Raw genomic sequence first — 25,445 nt, forward strand, 5'->3', positions numbered from 1 at the left:
TAAAGATTTATTATTTTTAAAGATAACATCACCCTCCTGCCCTTATCCCAATTTTATTTGGGGTCGGCGCAGCATGTCTTCTTCCATACTTACCTGTCTGACTTCATCTAACAAGTAACATTATTTCTAGCCATATCGTCTTTCTCACAATCCATCCATCGTTTCTACTGTTGTACCCTACCTCTATATCAGCCACATCCATGCTCGAGTCCTTCATCACAACATGGTTCTCATTCCTCCGCATAACATGCCCATACCATGACAGTTGGTTTCCACATAGCTCCTCCGTTACTGATGCCACTTTCAAAATTCCTCTTGTATGTACACAATTATTGTTATTTTTAAAGATAACATCTTCAGTAAATTGGTACGTCTCGTGTAACATTCCACCACATTCGCGTGCCACTCAGTAGTTTTGCTTAACTTAAGACATTTGTCATTTACTCATAAAATGCAATACTAAGATTAATTAATTTTCTCATATGACAAAAGGAATTAAAAAGTAAAAACAGCAATCAGTAATGACTGTACGAACCTGAGATGATATTTAATTATTTCAAATAGTGATATTATAAGAATGTAAAAGTTTTTTTTTTTTTAATTTACTAGTTGTCGCCCGCGGCTTCGCTTAAGTTCTAAGAACTGGTAGTTCGTTGTTATCCATAAAAGTAGCCTTGCGGTTCAAGTTTGCTTTATACAAAATTGAATCTAATTCGGTACATCTTGGCTAAAGACAGACAGAAATATTTTTTAGGTTTTCCTTTAATATATATATAGAAAGGACGAATTCGCCTCGAAATATCAGGATCATTTCACGGCATTTTCGTTGAATTTATCGTGAGTTTGAATTTCTGCGGTTAGTATATTTATCTTGACGGGACATTTTGGAGTTTTGACCAAACCGGCTGACCAACTGAAAACATGACATACAACCGTATCGTGATTCAATAATGACGGAAAAAAGTGAAGGATAAAAAATGGTTATTGTAGGTTATCCCTAAAATATTGACATATACCATCACAGACAAACCTTTTTAAGGTGTAAAATACTTTAATACATTATTTTGATCTATCTTCCAGGGTTCAGCCAGCGTTTGTAATGTAAGCGCAATAAATAAATTTACGACATCACTTCAGAAACCTCTAAAATTATGAGTGTTAAACTACTATATTGTGCATACAAACAAACCTATAACTCTTGAAACAATCTATCTATTAAAAAAGACCGCATCAAAATCCGTTGTGTCATTTTAAAGATCTAAGCATACACAGGGAAATACAGACAGCGGTAATCATCAAATAATCATTTTATACTATTACATAGTATAAAACAAAGTCGTTTGATTGTTTAACAATAAATTCAGACCTTTGGCGGGTATACCTCTCCACTCCTCTTAACAGTCGCAACAAAGTGTAATAGTGTATAAATAGAAATGCAATCATTTGAATGTGTGTTTAACTATGATATTTGCACATGTGTGCAAGTAGATCTATGTTGGACCTTCGGAACATTCTCGATAAATATTTCTTTGTGTTAGCGATAGGTGACTTTGATGTAGAGGTTGTGGTCCGGTATCGATTTGAGCACGTTTCTAAAGACTTCTAAATATATATCGAAATAAATAATAAAAGAATGTTTATTATCAAAAAATACACGTTAAATTCAAAATAATAAGGTACTCTTATAATTATTATGTAATCAAATATTTGTTATAGCTTACCCTTGTTACAAAAAAGGGGCTTACGGCTAAAACATATTTAGAAATTTAATACATACTTGATTAATTTTTCTAATTAAATACAAAATTTATTTCTGAATTAACTACCCGCTTATATAATAACATACATGAATTGGTTATATCGCTACTTATAATCGTTACGACTGGTTTAAGAGAAGTTTAAAATCGCCATGATTTTTTCTGACAGATTCAACAATGGTCATATTTAAGCCAATTTACACAATATTTTAAAACTTTTCTCATTAATCACTCCGTCCATTGGTGAAAACCACATGAAATGTTTAGACAGACACATGGAACTTCGTGTTATAATAATAAATTAGGCGTACTAAGCGTCATTTATTTACATATAAGAGACTTAAAATACTATCAAAATCCTGGATGGAATCTATATTAATAATTTCGTCCAGGTCTACGATAGACCCGATCAAAACCTATCAATTATAAATCGTTAAAAATAATGATTGTTGCGCCGATAATATATATCTGCAAATATCGTATGATCGAGATATTTCGATATTAAATCCATAAAATTCCATGACATAACTTCAACGGGCAGCCATATTTGACGTTTACGGGTGCGTTCAATAGGTGTATTCCAATCATTGGAGAAATTCATCATTGGAAAATGTGCAAATATCATTTCGTTATTAATTAGTCATTTATCAGAATTGCAAACGCATCAAACAAGTGACTAAAATATTGATATACTAACTAATATAATAAAAAATACCAATTATTTTTAATATACGCATAATGTCCAAATTGCTCAATGAATTCAGCGATTCAATAGATCTAAACATTGTAAGCCTCCCAAAGTTCCGATATCTAGTTATAGACAGAATTAAAAACGTCTAATTCTTTATTGATGTCCAAATTACAAATTTTTAATTTATACAAAATTTTACGTTATAATAATCTAAATTTTTTATTCGATTTATGGAACAATATTATTTTAATTCTATAACTTATTATAAATGATGAATTGTATAATTATAATTGAATGATAAATTATTTTAATTGTTTTCGTTATCAATGCATGCCATAATATAATTTAATTTTAAGATATTATTACATGTCGTGTATGCTTTAATATAGTTGTACATTTAGAAAGTAATTAGTATGTAAATTAATAAATTGTATCATCAAAATGTAACAACTGCTAGCAAACCTAATTAAATAAATAAATAAATAAATAAATAAATAATGATGACGCTAATGAGATCATGACCATTCATTCAAACAGTATTCCCGCTATTCTCCATGGATCATGACATTTGGGATATTCGGGTGTACAGAGCGTTGATTAATTTTCCGTTCCACCAGCTGTATTAAAACCTAAACTTTTTGGTGTCGTTATTGTTGTTATTACTTAAGTGTTAAAATATTTCCCATCTATAACAAATTATTTGGCTTATCAGACTATCCTTGACTAGCAGGGACAAAAAAAAAACAAATTTTTAGTTTACATATTCTTAGTGATTTTTTAATGATTCTCCTATTTAAACAATACCAAGCAGTTCTTGATTAATACTATGCTATTTATTTATAAAACAATACTATTCGGCTTAAGTACTTAGTATATTAAGTAAGTATTTAATCTTACTTCTAAAGTACAACTCCTTTAATAACTTCGCTGCGATTCAAATTGAATTTTATGATCCGTAATGTATACCACATTAATATGTGATCATAAAATTACTCGAGATTACTCGAGATCTAAATAATTTTAGATCTCGAGTAATTCAAGGTCAATGGTGTTTATCTATCATTGTTTATGGTGCCATTGGAAATGACTATACGCCGTTTTAAAACTACGATAAAATAAAGCGATTAATAAACGCATCTAAATATATCTGTACAGTAAGTACCCTACCACCCATAAAAAACATCACATTATATAATTTAATGTATAAGAAATTTACTTGGTGGCAGTGCTTTGTGCAATAATATCTGGTAAGATACCACCCACGTTATATATTCTATCGCCAAGTAGCAATATCTAGGATCTTTGTGTTCCACGTTGATTGTACAAGGGACATCACAGTTTCCAAGATTGATGACGCATTAGCGATATAAGTTATCGTAAGTCGGGTAGCGGTGATCACTTACCATCCGGTAGTCCATTTGCCAAACTATCTACCTATATTATTTAAATATTGTACGAATCCCATTGACAACAAACTACATGAATATCTGATTTACTTTTTACGATTATGTCTTGTTTTATTTGGCACATTTACAAACGCCTTTGCATAACAAAATATGTTTGTTTTCAACTACAATGTTTTGATAGAATTAAACTAACTGAAATATGTTACACACATGATATAAACCGTTAATAATATTAACTAGATTTAACCTTGGATATTGTTACTAGTAGTATATTATTAGTATTAGAAACATATAATAACTTATCGATATTTCAATTTAGTCATTAGATATGTTGCTGAGTAAAATAATGTACTGGAAACGCTAGATCGTCTAGGATGGAAATTTCTCTGTTTTTTTTTATTGAAATTAGCTTGAATTGGTTTGGATAAATTATGAAGCTAGATTAGAATGGTCTTCTATGGTCTTTCTTTATCTTTCATAATAATATGAATTATATTTTTCTCGGTTTTATAAAAAATGCTTAATTTCCTAGAAACAGTGACATTCCATAACATGCATTTCATTGGACAAATATATTAAATTAAACAGACAGTTGTGTATGTACGCGTAAAATAACATCATCTCGTACATCAGACAAAAGCCTAAATGACTCAATCAATAAAAGTCGTGGATTTTAATCGTAGACTGCGGGCAAATCCCTGGGAGCAATATATGTCCATATAATTATTTTCGTGCTCGACGGCAAAGTAAGAAAAATATCGTCAGGAAACCCGTCCAACCGTGACGATTAATATAATACGTGATAATAATAATATTTAAAAAAACTATGCTGTTTGAGAAAAAAACATCCACATTTTCGTGGTCAAGCAATATATCATCGAGAAAATTTTAGTTTAATTTGTTAATTTCAAAGTAAATCGACGTATATGGTAGAAGCTACTTCAGCTATTAAACGAAGACTTTAGCTAATACCAAAATATACTGAGGGCACATTCAAAATCAAAACAAAATATTCGTTATTTAATTAAACTCATAAAAGCACTTTCGAATTATCATGTTACAGCATCGAATTAAACGTAAGTTATTTGTGTAGCTCACTCATAATCCAACGTAAATGCTCAGAGATCAAGCAGGAGCTTCCCAACACACGATAATGTCTAACCTCACCATGCGCAGTGATACAAAATATTTTAGTCTAGCGCTAACAATTAAGTTTTTTTTTTTTTAATGTAAACTGTAAAACAAAGTGTTGATCGAACGAAAAGCAGACGAAATCGAAAAGATCGTACACTCGGCATTGAAATACTATTGAACGTGAAATAAAACTACAGGAATAACTATGATGCATTTATGCCGACTTTTATATAAAGTAATTAATTTCGGTCAAAATTTACTGCCACTTTTATTGTTAAATGTTTTTAATATTCCACTGTACGCGGTCGGCGTAAATATTTATACACAGTTTTAGATTTTTTAAAATATCGTAGTTTTTATTTTACATATGTAATGCATCGTACTAACATAAATCTTACATCCTATTAATACAATTGATTTGCGGATGATATGGATTTGTAGGATTCTATAACGATTATTTTACCGACAAGATATTTAAATGTAAAAGTAAGTATGTAGCAGTATGGTGGATTCTACTTTAACTTAATTAAACTTAATCAAATATTAATTTATAGCTCACTATTATGTTATAAGTGACAGAGGTACAGATACAAACGGTTCATTTTGGTATATTCATTAAAACTACGCTTGAAATATAGTGACTAACGATTCATAATATGATTATACATTATGACGATTGCAATGCATCATATAGGATTCTAATAAAATACTGTTGATTTCATTTAAATAACGATATAGTTACATTGCAGATACATACATTATACAATATAAATAGTATAAAACTATTTAAGATACACGAGGTCTTATTGGTAAATATATTCCTCAAGACAACCTTGTGGGTTGAAAACAATGTCAATATAAATATCGGAGCGCTGTTTAATATATTATTAATGGTACTTTTATTTCTGGTACATCGTCCGCTCTTATTAGAATCAATAATAACGTGACTTAAAGTTAAAGACGTTTGGTTTGACTTTAACAACGCAAATACATAACCTATCTTAGATGCGTGATTAAGTAAAATTAAAATATCGACAGCGATATATATTCGAAGTGCACTGTACAAATTGATATATAACGCATTCAACGCATTATATTATAAAGTTTATACAGACTTCCAAACATTTACAAATCGCTTCATTACAGCCATTGAAGAGAAGTAAAAGTAAATCCGACGTTGATCTAACACACGTTTTAAAACTATGAATTTTATGAAATAAACAATATTTATGCGTACGTAATGGAAAGTCTTAGAGAAGATACTGGATAAACAAATTTCAATGTAATGGTTACATATTCCAGTCGTTCTATTTCTGTTGCAGGGTTTATAAGAATATTTAAAATAAAAAATGCGATTGGATTTATATTACTTTAAACACGAGCTATGTTCGCGTTCACGAAGATTTTGGACTAGGAAATATCTCTCGAAGAATAGAAGAACTACATTCGAATTACTCACGAACACGCAAAATCAGTTATCGTTAACATAATTAAATAAATAATTATAATATAAAGAAATCCAAACCAAAATCATAAAACATAATAAAATTTGAAGAAGGACTAAACATAAACATAAATTCACTTAATTATAATTTCAATTTTTTTTTATATTCTGTTCGCGCTAATACTTGGATCTTTGTTGCGTTAAAAGCATATATTATTTCATAATAACATTTTCATATTTAGCGAAGAAATATTTATAGACTGTGAACATATTTTACTACGCCGTTAGAAAATTGACGACTGTGGTAATTCAGCAAAAACGAGATTCGAATTAGTCATTAAAGTGTGGGCGGAACATATCCAGACACACCAGTAGACATACTTTTTAAATATCAAATTCGTACTCACCGTCAAGCTCCACAAACAGATTAGCAACTGTGTGACCATCCCATGGATGTGCAATTAACTTTACTAGATATGCACAACCTGGTCTCACTGCACAGCCTTCCGGTACAGGACTGGCATATGCTGGGATCACACTCCACAACGATTCCTGACGAAATAATAACATTATTGTTAATTTTTTGTGTCAAATCTTGGAACTTATTTTGAAACCAGTTCCACTAAAACCATTGGGCTTAATTTTTTTTCTGGGGTTTCTTTAGATGTTTATATAAATAGTACTACAATAAAAGACGATGCAATTGTTGAACATTGAAAAGAATACAAAGCAGTCCAACGATCTAGTGCAGCAGAACTATCTCTCATTACTTTAACACTCAGAGTTGTTCAAAGATCAACAAGAAAAATCTGTACCTATTAAATCGTATACGTTAAATCATGACATGATCAATCAATGACATCCGTCATAAGCATGCTCAGAATTATGTTAAACAGGAATAAGTCATAAGTTCGTTAAGCTGTGCGTTCATATTGTTATGAAAATCACCAGATTCTGGAGGTGAAATGCTAATAAAATTGTCATAATTGACTCAAATAAAATAAATACCGTCCACATTTCCATATATTATAAACATTAAACATTTTACATTAAATGGAAATAAGATGAAGATTTATTCTTCGCTAGTAATTTACTTAAGTTCATCAAACATGCTCGTCAGCTATAATTTTATAATTCTGACATTTCTGTTTACAAATAATGTTTATCATGCTTTCAAAAAAATCTTTTCGGTACGCTTCCGCGTAGATCGACATAACGTTAAATTTAATTTAGAACGTTTAAATTTGGTATTCTATTTTCATCCACGATCAAAATGAATGATTCGATGAAAAACACCGACATGAATTATTGAGTTACTATTCTAAAAATTTTAGTACACATTCATGTCTGGTATAAACATTTTAATATTGCCGATCATGTGAAGGTCTGTCTAGGGAGGCGTTACTCATTCTCTAGATATTTCGCTTTCAAGAATCAATTTAACTCTTATATATAGCGATGGCTGGGCCAATGCTATATGGTAAATAATTTGTCGTAATATTAGTGAATTTGGACATTTGTAAATAGTCTCACAGATCTCTAATCTCAGATAGTCTCAGGATTCAGATCCTTCTTCTTTATTTCTTCAGTTTAGTTACATTTCCTGTTGCTTCGAATGAGATTCACAATTTTTAATTATGGACTTTTATATTCATTTGTTACAGTTATCTGGTCAAATAATAATAATAATAATTTAGACTAACGAAATCATTTAAAATACTTTTGGCAACGATAGGCAACGGGTTGCTAATTTTTACGTAACGTCTTACCGGAGACTTTTTTAAGACATATGTGGCCGCGATTTTTAATTTTCGACTATTATACATTTTAATATTCTTATTTCGTTCTATCTGAAAAGATGTAATACCATTTAAAATAATACTCATCATAGACATTGTTTTTTTTTATTGTTTTATTTGTGTCTCCACCGTCATGTTGTGTCTCTGTGCCTTTGATGTATCTTACCTTGAATTTGTTATTTTTTTATTTGTTTTAGAGTGCCTGCGTATTTTTCTTACAAGGCAGCATCACAATTTAAGTTTGAAAACAGTTTTTGGAGCGAAGTTCTTTTACGCGGCTTACAGTAAAGTGAACTGGTAGTATTCTTCACGTTCAAGAAAAAGCGTTATTAGTATTTGTATCCAGGCAATCTTACTCTCTGTTTTTCTCTGTCTTTTTCTATTGTACATGATTTAATATAACTTAATTTTTTTATGGTTTAATTCACACATTAGTTTTAAATAACAATTGAATTAATTATCATTTAATTAGTCTGTTATTTATTAAAGGTTTATATAGCGAAAGCAACACAGCTCTAACTGGGTGATCCACGACACAACCCTTTTTTTTTTGTATTCATATACAATATAAATGTCTGTCAATATAAGTATTTGTTTTCTAGACTATATCTTTGTTGTTGTGGATATTTTCCGAAACAAGTTTTAATTAGGTTAAGCGAATTCGATCACTTTGCATTATTAAAAAAAAACTTCATTGAAAACTAATTTAATTTTAGAATATTCATAAACATAAATCTTCATCTCCGCATTTAATTAAAATATTGTCAGCGATCACTTTGTATACTAAGCGTTCTCATTTCATAGAAGCACTTATAATCCCAAGGAAACTTTACGTTTTTATCATTGGTCGAGATCTTGAATATTCTTTGGTATTAATTATGGAATCGCGTAAAAATCACGTTTTGAATATAGACGTAATTGTTGTAGGAACCTTTGAAGTGTAGTTATTATAAATAAAGATACATTAATCGAGTTCTGTTTGCAGTGCATTCTATAGCAAGACTTTTAACCAATCGCATAGAATATGTACATCAAATAATGTTTATCTTTCCTCCTGCTTCGATTGGAGTTTGGTAGACCTTCAGAACTTAAATTAACTCCTTACCCCTGGAATGTTGTATTCGTAGCACAAGTTTGATCGACAGTCCACGGTGTCAGTCATACTGTGGACCTCCAGCGAGTATTCACGGACTTGAGGCCCTGAAGACAAGTAACAGTATCGTGATTAATATGTCAAGATGCGTAAAATTATTAATACACTATTTAGGATGAAAGTTTGTATGTTGTAACTAGTAGGTAATAGTTGTTCCGTATTAAGTTCATAAAAAAATATACATTAGTAAGCATTCAATGAATAATTAATTATTTATAAATTATGAATAACCTATAATTTACTTTAATAGATTTAATAATAATTTAATAAATTAAATATAATTTACTGTAATATATTCGAAAATATTAATTTAAATTACATGCTGTAAAGGGTCATATTGATGTATGTTAAATTTTCAGTGTATTTAAGGTACTTAATTGTATAAGGATTGATCTTGTATTGCTTAAAATCGCGTCGAAAATAAGCCATTATTTCTTGTAAAAGGTAAAGGATAAAAAATAGTTATAGTGAGTTATCCCTAAGAGATAGACATATACGGTCAAAGACTTTTTTGAAAACCTTTTTAAGGTGTACAATATTGTAGTATATTATTTTAATCTATCTCGTAGAGTTGAGCCAGCATTTGCAAAAAATGTGTACATCACTTTAGAAACCTCTAAAATTATCAGTATTTCTCTATTATATTGTGCATGTATTATACACATAAACCTCTTGAATCAATCAATTAATTTAAAAAAACCGCATCAAAATCTGTTGCGTAATTTCAAAGATCTAAGCATACATATGGACAGACAGCGGTAAGCGACTTTGTTTTATACTATGTAATGATATATAGGGAGACTATAAAATGGAACTACTAATAGTCGAATTATTTGCTGCCGAAACAGGCACCTTGAGACTTGGCCCTTGGAGTAGTAGTGTAAAAAACTTCATTAAAAGTATAATACATCGCCTTATTGCCTCCACTGGTAACAGGAGGGCTGGTTCGTTTTTTGGAGAGGATCGGAATTGCGATTCATCAGGGACATGCTGGTAGCATTCTAGCCACCATTCCACGCGGTCAAGATTTATACAGTAAATATTTTTAATTCATATTTGTACATATTTAAGGACTTAATGTTAATAATTCATATGCCGTTTGGTCGTAGAATATGTCATGAGTGGGTGGTACCTACGACAGCAACAAAATTAGCCTTTATAATATATTATAGATTTGCGATAAGAAAATGATAATCTATCCTTAAGTTTTTCCGAATACGTCTTATTTTTAGATATTAAATCATATTCAGCGGAACGCGCTGCAGACTCGCATGATACTCATTAATCAGAACTAAGTATGCGAAGTCAATGAGTAAGAGTTCATAGTCATGTTTGAACTAGTGAATATTTTTACCGGGTTTTCTAAACATCAGTTTTCTAAAGCTGGCAACTGACCTATAATATTAACGTTGTTCAACATCCGCAACGAACGTGAAACGTTACGTCTACTTGAAATGTGAAAAAAGATAATCGACTTTTTTTGGTTGGTTTTATTTGGTGATGACCTTTGAGCAAGCTTGTTTGTGTAGGTACCACCCATGATGGGTGAGTAAGTAACTCCAAGCACAAGGGACATAACATCTTAGTTCCCAAGGTTTGTAGAGCGTTGGCGATGCAAGGAATGGTTACATTTTTCACGGCGCCAATGTTTACTAATTTACGCAATGGTGATCAATTACCATCAGGTGGCCTATTTGCCAGTCTGCCAAAATATGCCAACTTATATGTTACGATAAATATTTCTGTCTCATTAAGGTTAGATATGACAAATATTGAATATAATAATAATAATTATTAAGTTAGTATGGTCGATTTCAAGGGAAACCAGACGACTGCGCTCAACATATTAGATCAAATATGTCTGCGTAATAAATACACTCACACAAGCCCATGGATTACATATACAATTGTCCTTCTAAAAGACACAAAATCGAACTTTAATTACTTCAAAATTGCAGCTTTGTGACAGATTTTGAAGTTTACATTAACATTGTCAGATCGCTTTAGTTCATATATCACTTGTTTGCTTTGCACACAAAAAAGGACTATGATGCCAATTTGAGTGTTTTTATTTCTATCGAGGAAAAGTTTCTAAGAAACTGCTCATTCGACGTTAAAATTAATCGACGGATCTGTTTTAATAATATGGCTTAAGCGATGCTACGGGTTTGATGTTATTTATCTCTATTTTGATAGATTTGATAGATATAATAGATCAATCTCGAGGAAGACCAGCCAACTACACTGGACATATTACAGTTGACAAATGTGTGTGCAAACACTACATTGTACATTTACTTGGTGGTAGGCCTTGTGCAAGCCCGTCTGGGTAGGTTAGCCACTCATAGAATAAAAAAATAAATGTACATCTTTATATTATCCGATATTTTCATAAAACAATACGTGCCTTATTAAATAATTGTAATCCAACTTGGGGGTAGGACTTTGTGCCAGCCTGTCTGTTTGGGTACCTCCCACTCGTCATATATTCTACTACCAAACAACAGTACTGAGTATTTCCGGTTTGAAGGATCAGTGAGCCAGCATAGTTGCAGGTACAAGGGATATAACATCTTAGTTCCCAAGGTTGGTGGCGCATTGGTGACGTAAGGAATGGTTAATATTTATTACAGCGCCATTTTCTATGGACAGTGGTGACCACTTACCATCAGGTGGCCCATATGCTCGACCACCGACCTATTAAATAAAGAAAACACTCTTTTCCCTCCGTTGGAAGTGTCCATTTTCAACTTTCAGGCTCCGTTCTATTACTGAAAAAAACCCGATAACTTTTGATCGGTCCGATCTGGGCTTTGAAGCCAAGACTTCAGCATCTGCGGCCTTATATAAAGCCACTAGACCAATGAGGCAGTCTCTATTTTATTGTATAAACACATAATATACTAGTTGCTGCACGTGGTTTTATTGCGATAACGTGATGTTTATATAGTCCGTAGCCTTCCTCAAAATCTATCTTACGATATATCACTATGATTTGAAAATATATCTTCAAACTGTTTTAGCAGCTTTATATAGGAGTAAGTATTTGAAGCCAATTGTAATTGTAAGTGTTCGCTACGTGGTCAAAGTGCTTGACTGTCTTCATAAATAATGAACGAAACTTTATACTGATTAATGAGAATGACGTTAGAGAAGATTAGCTGGTTGGCCGCTCCCCAAAACTTGCTCCCTGCGTGCGTAAGACACAAAACAGTTATTGTTGCCGTTACGATATATACGTGCTCTTAATGTATTTTCTTAATATGTTCCACTGCGTCTGTCTGTCCATCTGTCTGAGCGCGATAAACTTAAAAACTACCAAACAAACTTTTATACATCAACAGAGTGATTCAAGAGCTTTAGGAGTAGGAGTATAAATTTAACGTGTTGTATAAATTGGTTGAAATATGTCGATGATTATTGACGATGTCGGCAGATATAAACCCGCGCGGTGTCGGGACGGGTAGCCAGTAGGAAATAATTAATAATGGGTAGAAAAGAACACAATATAAATATACATTTGTGTCTATATAGAGGCATGTGTATCGTAGAATAGATAGAAATGTTTTTTCGTTACTTTTAATGTCGAGTCGAATAAAATATTTTTTTTATTATTTATAATATAGGTATGTGAATTGCATATGGTCCACCTAACCGTTATTGGTCACCATCGCTTACAGACATTGCTATAAGAAATATTAACCATTCTTAACTTAACCTTACATCGCTAATACGACCTTGAAACTGAGATGCTGTGTCCCTTGTGCCTATAGTATTGCTGTTTCGCGGTAGAATATATGACGAGTGGGAGGTACCCAAACAGACAGGCTGGCACAAAGTCCTACCCCCAAGTTGGATTACCATAATTTTATTAAGGCACGTGTTGTATGGAAATATCGGATAATGTGAAGGTTTTAATTCTGTCATACTACATATATTTAACTATGTTCTGTGGGTATTATATTCATTTATGCACACATATACTACATAGCAATACTTAAACTTTTTTATGATATCGGTAGGCGGACGAGCAGCTGGGCCACCTGATGGTAAGACGTCACCAACGCCCATAGACATTGGCGCTGTAAGAAACATTAACCATTCCTTACATCACCAATGCGCCACCAACCTTGGGAACCAAGATATTATCTCCCTTGTAAACACTACACTAACACTATACATATTACAATTATATAAAAAACGAATACAGAATTAATGGTCTTATTGTAGAGTAACAGCCGTAGGATAATTTGGAGTCGTTATAATTTACTCCATCGCGATGCTATAAAGCTGGTCGTAACATTTCATTCGACATATGCTGGTTGTTCAGAAACTAACGAATAATCAATATTAATTGTCAATATACTGGCTCAATATGATAACCTTCAATTTTAACAGCAATACAAATTATGCGTTATTCTGGTATCCGTTATAAGGATATTGAATACGTACCACTCGGTGGGTTCCATGATACGTTAAACATCAACTCGTGGTCCGAGCCGACGAGGGGTAGCGGATTCACTTGGACACCGCGCGGAAGAGCCGCGTGTTGCACTTTGAAACGGTCGAGATTAACTTCTGTTGGGGCCTGAAACAGATAAGATATTATTTATTTATTTATTTAAATGCTTTATTGACCACCATAAAGTTAATGGGACAAAAGGCGGACTTAATGCCTGAAGGCATTCTCTGCCAGTCAACCTCTAGGTCAAATAGAAAAACCATGAAGGCAGTAATTAAATTAATTAAAAATAAATTAAAAATTAATTAACAATATATAACAATATATGTACATACTTATATAAAACTACATAAAAAAAAATATACATACATATCCATATATGTATTATCAAAAGATAACGTGTTTATTTTGTAAATATGATGTAATTAAGAAAAATAATGTAGTCGTCCTAAACTTGAAACAATTAAAAACCGATGAATAAATATTGAGTTAAATTAATAAAAGCAAAAAGTTTCGTTAATAAAATAAATTCTTCTTGGGGAAATGTATCCGTTTCTATAATAAAATTCCGTAGAAATTTTTAACTTTGCCGTTTCATAAATTCAAATCATTTGTAAAAAATACATTGGTAAAGAAGGCGTATTATTCATACAAGGTTATATAGATGATAAAAAATCGTGGAGTTAACGCTTGTTGACTTCCAGGCAGGAGACATAACATACATATATAATTGTATTTAACTAACACGACTGTATTTTTAGATGTTGAAAAAAGAGTAACTACTGAGTTTCTTGCCGGTTCTTCTCGGTAGAATATACATTCCGAACAGGTAGCTTTACTTAAAATAGTTTGTTAAATGACGATTCAAAAGTGCTTGTAAAAGCCTACTTGAATAAAGTATATTTTGGTTTATATATATATATATATATATATATATATAATATAATTAATAATAATCTACATATACCTACACAATACTAAATACTTCAACGAAATTAGTATATGGATGCAAACCGATGCCACTTCAATAGTGAACTACTACACTTCAATTTGTTACTCATTGTTAAAATAATTCTAATAATTGTAGTATTAATTGAAAAGTTATACCGACGGAGTTTGAATACGTCTTACTGTAAACGTTGTTCCTACTGATATTATAAATCCACCCCTGAAACAAATTAGATGAAATTTCGTATCGGGTTATTTTGAGTCTCGGGGAGGTGTGAATGAATATACATAGTTTTTTATCACGGAAATTGTCCCTTTATTTGGAAGTTTGGGTTGGGAATCTTATATATTATTTAAGATATTCATATTTACTTCAAATATGCAAATGATATTCTGATAGTATTGATTTAATACATTTTTATTTTAATTATGACACAAATGTGACAAATATCTTACAGGTAGAACTATTTAGTTGAGTTAGTCTATAAGGACGTGTTCGAAAGTCACTACACAATACAATCCATATCATCATCATCCTGCCCTTATCCCAATTTTACTCGGGGTCGGCGCAGCATGTCTTCTTCTTCCATACTTCTCTGTCTGACGTCATCTCACAAGTAAAATTCATTCTAGCCATGTCTTTCACACAATCCAATCAATCACAATCTGTCCCTCTGTTACATGAGTTCACTGACCCAGAAAACTTAAAACCAGAATACAACAATATTAAGTATTGTTGTTTGATGGTAGAATATGCGATGTGATCACACTTAGGACCTTTACTTTTTTTATTTTTTGTAAATGATTTATGCTTTAACATAAAATCAAATTTTAAATTTTTTGCTGATGACTTAAAAATTTATCGTGTAATAAAAAGTGATTTAGATAAGCTAATATTGCAAGCGGATATAAACTCTATTTGTGATTGGTGCCACATAAATTAAATGTACATCAACCCTACAAAATGTTTTTACATAAAATTTTCTCGCAAGATTATTTCTGAGTCGGTGACATATCATATTAATGGCAGTTCAACTATACAAGAAGTCAAGAGCATACGTGATCTTGGCGTTATACTTGATAGTTCATTAAGTTACAGGCTACATGTTGATTATATAATAAAAAAAGCATCTAAACTATCTGGATTTATTACTAGACAGTTCTAAATATTTAAGCAGCCGAGTGTTGCTATTCTTTTATTCAATACCTTAGTTCGAAATATCCTGGAATATTGTAATGTAGTATGGAGCCCTTGCTATCTGGTTCACATTAACAGACTTGAACGTGTTCAAAAGAGATTTTTATATCACCTCACTTACACTGATAATAAATGTCACGAACTTAAATCGTACATACAGAGGCTCAATTTTTACAGAGCAAGCGCACTTCATAGAAGAAAAATGAACGATATTATCTTTCTTTACAAGCTAATTCATGGGCTTACTGACTCGTCCGATATCCTGCAATGCATAAAATTTTCCATCCCTCGTTCAAACAGTCGCCTGCCCAACTCTAGGACCTTTTGTCTTCCTACCTCTCGAACAAATGTTCTTAGCCACTCGCCTTTATACCGCATGTGTTCCTCTTACAACAGTATTAGTTATTATTACGATATTTTTACCGACCGTTCTATAGCCTCATAAAATATTTCAATAGATCAAATAACTCAAATGAAACAAAAAAAAAAATGTATGCTTGGTATCTGCTGCTCTCATGGACTAGACGCTAATTGGTACTTAATATTAAACGCATGCCGTGTCTACATCATGAAAAATGTAATCATGTGTATTTTTGTGATTGTCATTTTGTTTTGTAGATCTTTAAACATAAGACTATAAAAAATAAAAAAGTGTGTGGGTGGTACCTCAGACAGGCTTGCACAAATCCCTACCACCAAGTAAACGCCTTGTAAAAAAGTAATATGCGAAGGAATGGTTTGGTTAAATGATATAATTAGGAAAAATTCCATCATATCGAGATTGTCATTGTTATACATACAGTAATCAAGCAAAATATTTAGACATATGTCACGATAGTCGCCCTCAGTTCAATCGAAAAATAAAGAATATTGTTTGTGTTTTGGGTTTTATTAATTATATAATAGTTAAAAAAAAATTATTATCCTTATCTGTAATTATTGCTTATATTTAATTTATATTTTTAATTCATATTGTGTAATATGATAGTGCAGGGGTACTGACTACCTGTAAGTAGAACTCTTGCCTATATAATTTTGAAATTTTTTTTTTTATATATAATATTGTATCTACTGTCGGTTGTCCTAATAAAATTAATTAAATAAATATTATTATTATAGAAGATATTACGCATCAAATTGGAATCACCGTGAGTCAGCTTTTAACCTTTTAAGGTGATATACGTTAACAATGGCCATTTCTCAATCTTATCTTATTATCTATACTAATATTATAAATGCAAAAGTAAATCTGTCTGTCTATTGCTCTTTCACGGCCCAACCGCTGAACTAACTAAAAGACATAAGTTTATCTTTTAAGCTGACGACCAAACTCTAAGCCGCGTGCGATATTTGTTTCTAAAACATATAACAAATACGAATATTTAATGAACATGTTATATTATGGACTTAGGTCCTAAAACAACATTATTGTTGTTAGCTACGAGTGAATTGTATACTTTAAATATATACCTATATCAACATAATTATGTATTTCAAAACATATTTTTTGCCCAGGAATACCTTAAAATATTAACTCGTGTTTTTTAATACTAATAAAAAAAAAATTTTACAATGTATATATTTCCATTTTGTTACTTAAAAATCTTCCTTCAGTAAATAACCACTTCACTCTATTCCAACCATAAGAATAGAAAAGCCAAATAAACAACATCTGACACAAAATTGACGCGATATCGTTGGTCGAGAGCTTGATTAATCTATGATGTTCACTATGGATTTGCGAAAAAAATGGCGTTTCGAACGTCGACGAAACTGTTGTCGGAATTTTGGAAGTAAAATTAAAGTGTATAAGCAGTTAAGTGCAATAGGATTGTATTATAAATAAAGATAAATTAATCATAAAGTAGTGCACAATATAACTGAGTTATTAACAAATCGCATGAAATACGTAAATCTAAAGTTTGTTTAACTTTATTCCTACTTCGATTGAATTTCGATTGGAAGAAGATGTAGCCTATCTTCTCCAATTTACTGTTCAACTGTTACTAAATATATTTATGTTACTATAGTCCAATTGATAATTATTTTGATTACCTGACTGAGAGATGAGATGATGATTTAAAGCCTGTAGTAATACTTTAAGTGAACAGATTTAAATCTGTGATTTTGAAATCTCATTAAATCTCAGATTAGACGATGAAGTAGATCACTATTTGGTAACCTGAGAGGAAATTGGCGTTCGAGTAAGATTTGGCTGGATGGTTGATTCTAAAAAGGGCCTTCACTTTCGTCCTTACTGATAAAGAGGTTTTCAGCGAATGGGCTGTTGAAAAAATCAACTAATTTTATGCAATCTAATATGTAATGAATTGAAAAACTTTAGCACGTAACGTAACAATCATTTTTCCCAATCTAAAGCCAGATAGAAATCATTTAGATATTAGTATTAAAGTAAATTATTTTTCAACATATAAGCGTATAATTATCCCTTTTATAGGTGAATATACCTTCAAGCTATAATACAAGTGTGTTAATTACCTCATTAACAGAAAATTAATATTGTTTGTTTTAGTTTTTACATCACATTACACTAGTTTGTAATAGCCATCACAGATAGTTACCGCTTGAAGTTAAAATAATCAATAATCCTTTCATAAATATACATATGTAGATTATTAATAATAATAATATTAAATGTTATGAGATTATTAATAATAATATAATGAACGTATAATACAACTGCAATCTAACAAAGAAATGGATAGTTTCGTTATCTGTGAAAGATAAACTCCTAACTTATAAATTGTATGATACATACTAAACAATTTCATGAATGAATTGTAATGATTCCGAAAATTCTTATATCTTTACAATTATATAACATAATAATTTTCTTAGTTTTTATTGGCTAGGTTTTGAATTTGGAACAGGATTGGAATTACAATGCATTGGAAAAATGCGCACAGCATTCCATACAGTCGTGATTTGGACAGGAGATATTTGTAATTTAAATTTATAATTGTAATTTTTGATTTTACAAACTTACATTATGTTTGTTTCGATGCATACGAGATTTATCCCCGAGAACAATTAGTTCGTTTCCACAACACGAAAATAACAGACAACACATAAATGTCATTAACACGAACACTCCGCGGTAAACGCACATTTTATACGGACTTGCATCATATCCTAATAACTGAATACAAATGGTTCCCTTGATAACTATTGATATAAGAAATGAATCAACGGATATGAATTGTCTATTTCCGACGTAGAACGTAGACGTTCCGGTAAACAACACTAAAAGCAAACAAAAGTACACACGGAATTGATTAAATTTCAAAAGCATGCGATGCTATATGAAAATAAACGGAATTTTTAGCGATTAAGATTTATAAGTAATATTAAGGTATGGATACACTTTGACGCGAACCGCAATGTGATCGATTTCAACGTTCGTTTATAGTAAGCTGCAGTTAATCGCCAATAACGTATCCAAATCATTTTTCAGAACTGTATTAAACCTAATGCTTTAATACGTAGTAAGTAGACTCTAATGATAAGGAACTCAGTAGTTACTCTTTTCCGACATTACGTAAAGAAAGGTATGAATTAAAATCGTTGAATTTGAGAAATATCATCATTTATAATTTATTGCCTTTTAATAGTTAAGCTAGTTTTAAAAAAAAATACATAACATTATACATAATTTTTTTGTCATGTATGTGTTATTGTAACCTGAGGTACATTTTTTCTTTTTTTTCTTCTAAAACTTCATTCACGCCAACAACGTTGGAACTGGCATTTACTAAAAATAAAATAAAATTACAATTTAATTTAATTTAATGCCTTTAATAAATAATTATTAGTATCGAATAAATTTTGATTTAAAAACCGATATATTATCGAATCCTTATCACGGGAAACAAACGGCGTCGCTAAAATATTTAAGGCCAGTGTGTCCACGGCATCTATTTGTGTATCGCCTATCACTTCTCGTTCTAGTATCGATATAAACGTTTAACACTAGAGATTGGCTGACATTATATCGATACGCGTCTATAGATTAGATAACGGTTACCATTGTACATTTGGACTAGTAATGTGCGTTTTATTCGTTGAAAAACAATAGTACTAACAAGAGTAAACTGGCCACGAGTGCCAAGATAAGCTTAATGTTGGACGTTTTAACCAGATGTTGCGGTAGCATACATGCTTGTAGGTGATTTATTGACCAAGATAAACATATAGTTTTTATAATATTGTGATTAAACGCGCGGAACTACCGCGTAACAAATTAATAGATTATAATTGGCATAATAGTATTTAATGTTAAATATAATTTACAATTCTAATATATATAGGTATATAATTATTAACAGTTCTGAATCGCACTTGTAAAGTTTTTTGTACTGGGTATATATAACTAAGAATATTTTGTATAGTAGATATAACAAGAGACTCAGGTCGAATGTCATCGGAGCCCGAAAGGGCTGTAACTTCAAGGCTGAGTCTAGTACTCGCCCCGGTGACGTTGTAAAGGCCTGTAGGGCCAAAAGAAAAATGATACAAAGACACAAAAAAAAATTTATATAGTATCATAACTTATCGAGTTATAGCCCCCGGCGCACCTACGCGCCTCGAGTGTTATAAAAGCAAAGTGCATGAAATCGTATAAACTAAGCGATCAGGGTAGTGTTGTATGACATGCGCGCTATTGATACTAATGTTGCTTGAATGGTTACAATATTTGATGCGTAAAAAATATTATTTAAAATTTTTAAAAACGTTCATCAAAGCGGGATTCGCATCCCAATTCCAATATAAATCGATCGTTTTTACAATATTAAATACATACTTGAAGCGAAGTACGTAATTATACGTTACTACAATGGTTGAAAAAAATTACGTTTGAGATGTAGTGAATAGATTATATTAACTAAATATACTTATTAACCATTATACATTATGTAACCTACTTTTGTACCTATTTAACGTACGATCTATTGCAAATAAAGTCAGTATCTACTCAGCAGTCTCGGCTTTCATTCCTCTTTAATGTGGTGCCATTACACGTTATTTTAGCTTGAAAACGGGCAATTAAAAAGATTCGTCTGACAATATTCGGCCAACTCTTTGCGGTTTACCATCATTTTCATTTCATGAATTAGGAATGAGTACTGTTTAGAAATATTCTGCTGGTTCAGAAATTTCGATAAGAATGACTAAAACTACGAGAAAATAAGGGGCAAGAATCCACATAATAACTAAGTAATCTTAAAACAGTTAGCTATAGCAATAACATTTGTGGCTGTTAGAGAAACCATTAAATTTGAAACAGACGAAAGAAGAAATCACAAAGTCTATTTATACAAATCTACTCACCGTAAGATCAATTGTAGCTGCACTCGGAACTAAGTGCGGAGTGGAATGCATTTCATTTACAGAATCATCTCTCGTTTCCAAGCTTGCAGGCAGACTTGACGTAAAATCTGGTGCCAGCGATGTATGCACCGACTCATCCTGTATCGATGTTCTTGTTTCTAGATCGTCCGAGGTCGTCGTCCTGCCGATGTACCCTCGTAGTATTGTATTGATACCGGTGAACGATGTGTCCGGCGACGCGTTCTTGGGCCACACAAGTATCATGACACAGCACAATGTCGATGGCCATTTCATCATGCATAAAACATGCTATGAGCATCAAAACATCAAAACTAACTGCCTCGCGATCACATTTTTTAACGATTTCCAATTAAAGTCAACACGTCTCGTCATCTTTGTTTTCTTTCACGATCCTAATATTGAGTTTGATTTAGATTAACAAAAAAATATGTACCGAGGCTTGTGATTTGAAATCAAATCTTTATACGATTTATTATGAATGACAAAAACATGGTATGTCAAAATATATTCCACTTTTTTGTATATACATATTACTTAAAGTTAATTATGTTGTCAATTGCGAAAAAGTAACAGCAGGATCCCTTGACGGTTTTTCTTGGTAGAATCTAGTCTAGTCTACAGTATCATTCGTCGTTGAATGACTGTTGAAAATGTGAAAAATTTAACAAATCCAAAAATAGTCAAATTAGATAATAAGAGTATTAAGGTATTAATCCTTTAACATAATAAAATAATCACTTGACGACGTAAGAAATGGCTATAATTTCTTACGACACCAATATAATAATATACATATATATTATATATTATTTATATATATTACGTTTTATTTCATACTAGCAACCCGCCCCGGCTTCGCACGGGTGCAATGCTGATACTAAATGTACTACAGAATGTCTTTATAATTTATATACAACCTTCATATTGATCTATATTAAATGCACAATGTATTTAAGGTACATAATTGGGTAAGAATTAATGCTGTATTGCTTGAAATCGCATCGCTAGCCATTATTTATCATATAAAGTAAAGGATAGGATCCCTAAGATATAGACATGTACCATCACGGACAATACTGTAGAACATTATTTTGGTCTATCTCGGAGGGTTCAGTCAGCGTTTGCAATGTAAGCGCAAAAAAGTTATTTATTTACGACATCACATTAGAAACCTCTAAAATTATCAGTGTTTCTCTACTATATTATACATGTATTATACATATAAACCTTCCTCTTGAATTCCTCTATCTATTAAAAACCGCATCAAAATCTGTTGCGTAGTTTTAAAGATCTAAGCGTACACAGGAACAGACAGACAGCGAACGACTTTATTTTATAATATGTAGTGATTCAAATGATATTTAATTGGAATAATAACAACAAAGTTACAGAGTATTAAAATTGTTTCAAAATTTAATCATAAAGTTTCTAATTAAATATTTGACTGACATTTTTCATCAGAATTTAAATACTTAGTATTTTCTTGTATTACGCGAGATAGCTGACCTAAATTCGTGTGCGTAGACCAAAAATTTTACCTCCGATGATTTATAAACCAATATTATGATATAAACAATATCAAACTAAGCTATTTCTTTCCGTCCGTGCCGTGTTAATATATTTATGACGTCCTGCGTAAATTTTTTCTCGTGCGTTTATTTATACGTCATGAAGTACAAAACTACTAACACAAATATTTTATTTTTTTAAATAACATCATGTATATTTATGTTCACAAAAAAATATCATTTTGTGACATAGGTTTGTATCAATATAGAGAAGTATCACAGTTAATAATTGGTTGTCGAAAAATTGCAAACGATTTGCAAAGAATTAAAAACTTTAAAAAAATATATCAAAGATAGAGAGAGAGAGAGAAATAAGAGAGAAGAGAGCGGGATTACATTTTATATATTTTTACCAATATTGTAAATTTTATTTATGTATTATGTAAATTTTTCTTTGAACGGCCCCCGGGCAATTGTATCATTCGCAAGGTGTGCTATCTGTGAAATCTTTAGTTGTACAATATCTTTAACACACAATCGCTCTTTAACTTGAATATAACTTTACCTTATATATAATTAATACTAACTTAAATATATACTTGTAGTATGCCGTCGCGAACTTTTCGGTAGAAGCTTTCAACAATATACAAATCTTACAGACAAAGTTTTGTTTCAGTTTTAGTTTAGATATTGAGTAAAAAAATCATTTCAGACTATGTTAATTTAATACACTGTATCTGAAAAAATATATAACATAGAAACAATAGCATATAAATAATAATTAATTATATATAAGGTCTAGAACCACATAGCATTATAAATAATTTTTTTTTATAAAAGTTGTAAATTGATGAAAAAAACATATTTATGTAAAAAAAATAACTGTATATTTGGTACTGATGAATTCGTCGAAATGAAGGTTTTTTATTGTTGAAATATAATAAAATCTTGATTATAAAGGTAAATATTTCAATTGATAAAAACTTTAATTTGGTAATTTTTTTTTATAAATTTCATATATCACACCATACTCTGCTTTAGTCGACATTGGACTTTGCTAATAAAAGGTATAGCCAAATTATTATGTTTTACAATGCACATAGCATACAGCATCTAGCATCTAGCACATCGCGAGTAAACAGGGGTGCATTTCCAATTTAATAGTTGAGCTTTAATCAAATTCTAATGGAAAGGACATTATATGTTTAAATCACGGTTCGATCTGGGCTGTTCTACCTCATCGGACGATGAAGGTGACACAGAGAGAGCTCCTTTTTTTGTAACAGACAGAACAGTAACAGCCTGTAAATCTCCCACTGCTGGGCTAATCCTTCTCTCCCTTTGAGGAGAAGGTTTGGAGCATATTCCACCGCGCTCCTCCAATGCAGGTTGGTGGATACACATGTGGTAGAATTTCGCATGAAATGAATTATAAACACAAATTAAGCCCTTGAAAATTCAGAGGTGGTTGCCTGGGTTTGAACCCGCAATCATTGGTTAAGATGTACGCATTCTAACCACTGGGCTATCTCGCGTCTCTCCTTTATTTGTGCATTACAATATCTACAAGGTTATTCGAATTCGATCGGAGGGAATTTGAATTTAAAATAGTTAGACTAGCACATAATGAACCTGGTGGTAAATGAACCCCACCATAGACATTAGGACTGTAAGAATATTACTCATTCCTTACAACGCCAATGCGTCACCTACCTTGGCAACCAAAAAGTTATGTCACTTATACCTAAGGTAGCTAAGGCTTACTCACCTTCCAAACTGGAACGCAACAATACTAAGTATGTATTTGTTTTAAGAACATGTGTTGAGTTGTTAGTCGCCCCAGTTCCAAAGTATTCCTATCACCAAATAAAGGTAAAATATATAAGGAACTAGTGAACTAGCTGAACTGCGGCTTAACCCGCCCGAAATTTATGAAACACAAACTTCAATCCCCCGTTTTCCCCCTTAGGGGTGGAGTTTCGTAAAATTGTAAAATTCTTAGCGGATGTCTACACCCGATAAGTAATCTACTTGCCAATTTTTAAGTTTGTACGTGTTTGTTGGTGAGATTTCGTGATTAATCATTGAGTGGTATTTCGCTTTAATATATAAATTAGAGTCGGCACCAACCCTTATTATAGTTCTACGATGTTAAGGATGAATGGAAACTCCGCATGTACGAAGAATCTTATCATTTTATTTTATTTTCATTAGGACAACCAACAGTAGATACAATATCACATTCAAAATAAAAAATTACATTTCAACATTATCAAGGCAAAAGTTCTACTACTAACAGGTAGTCTCACCATGCATTATCATATTACACAATGTAATTATTGATTGATTGATTAATTAATAAAACCAATAAGATAAACCATATGATTAGAATTGAGCACAAATAAAATTAATTATTAATTAATTATTATTATTAATCATCACGATTATCCCGTGATATTCTTTTTAGGTTTCACGAATATTTGTTGTAAGCGAGTATCCAAGCAATTTAAGATAAACGTATACTTTTAGAAGAAATACGATATCAGTCTGCCTGGAATTTCCAAAGGGTTTCATA

The 25,445-nt window shown here is 31.5% G+C and overlaps 1 protein-coding gene across 2 annotated transcripts in view; it reads right to left on the bottom strand.

Moving 5' to 3' along the window:
- Window positions 1-21,744, bottom strand: part of LOC113397965 (fibroblast growth factor receptor 3-like) — a 144,725-nt gene extending 122,981 nt beyond the window's left edge. The window contains exons 1-4 of one of the 2 annotated variants that reach the window (XM_064216616.1): window positions 21,342-21,744; window positions 13,837-13,972; window positions 9,337-9,431; window positions 6,840-6,984 (exon numbers count right to left, since the gene is read on the bottom strand). In XM_064216616.1, coding sequence (XP_064072686.1) covers window positions 6,840-6,984; window positions 9,337-9,431; window positions 13,837-13,972; window positions 21,342-21,638 — 673 coding nt within the window. In that variant the 5' untranslated portion in view covers window positions 21,639-21,744. Of the gene's footprint in view, window positions 1-6,839; window positions 6,985-9,336; window positions 9,432-13,836; window positions 13,973-18,999; window positions 19,267-21,341 lie in introns of those variants that run through there. The other variant, XM_026636505.2, reaches the window with a different exon arrangement.
- Window positions 21,745-25,445: the final 3,701 nt, after the last annotated feature.

The sequence above is a fragment of the Vanessa tameamea genome, chromosome 13, assembly GCF_037043105.1.
Source record: "Vanessa tameamea isolate UH-Manoa-2023 chromosome 13, ilVanTame1 primary haplotype, whole genome shotgun sequence".
NCBI classification, from domain to species: domain Eukaryota; kingdom Metazoa; phylum Arthropoda; class Insecta; order Lepidoptera; family Nymphalidae; genus Vanessa; species Vanessa tameamea.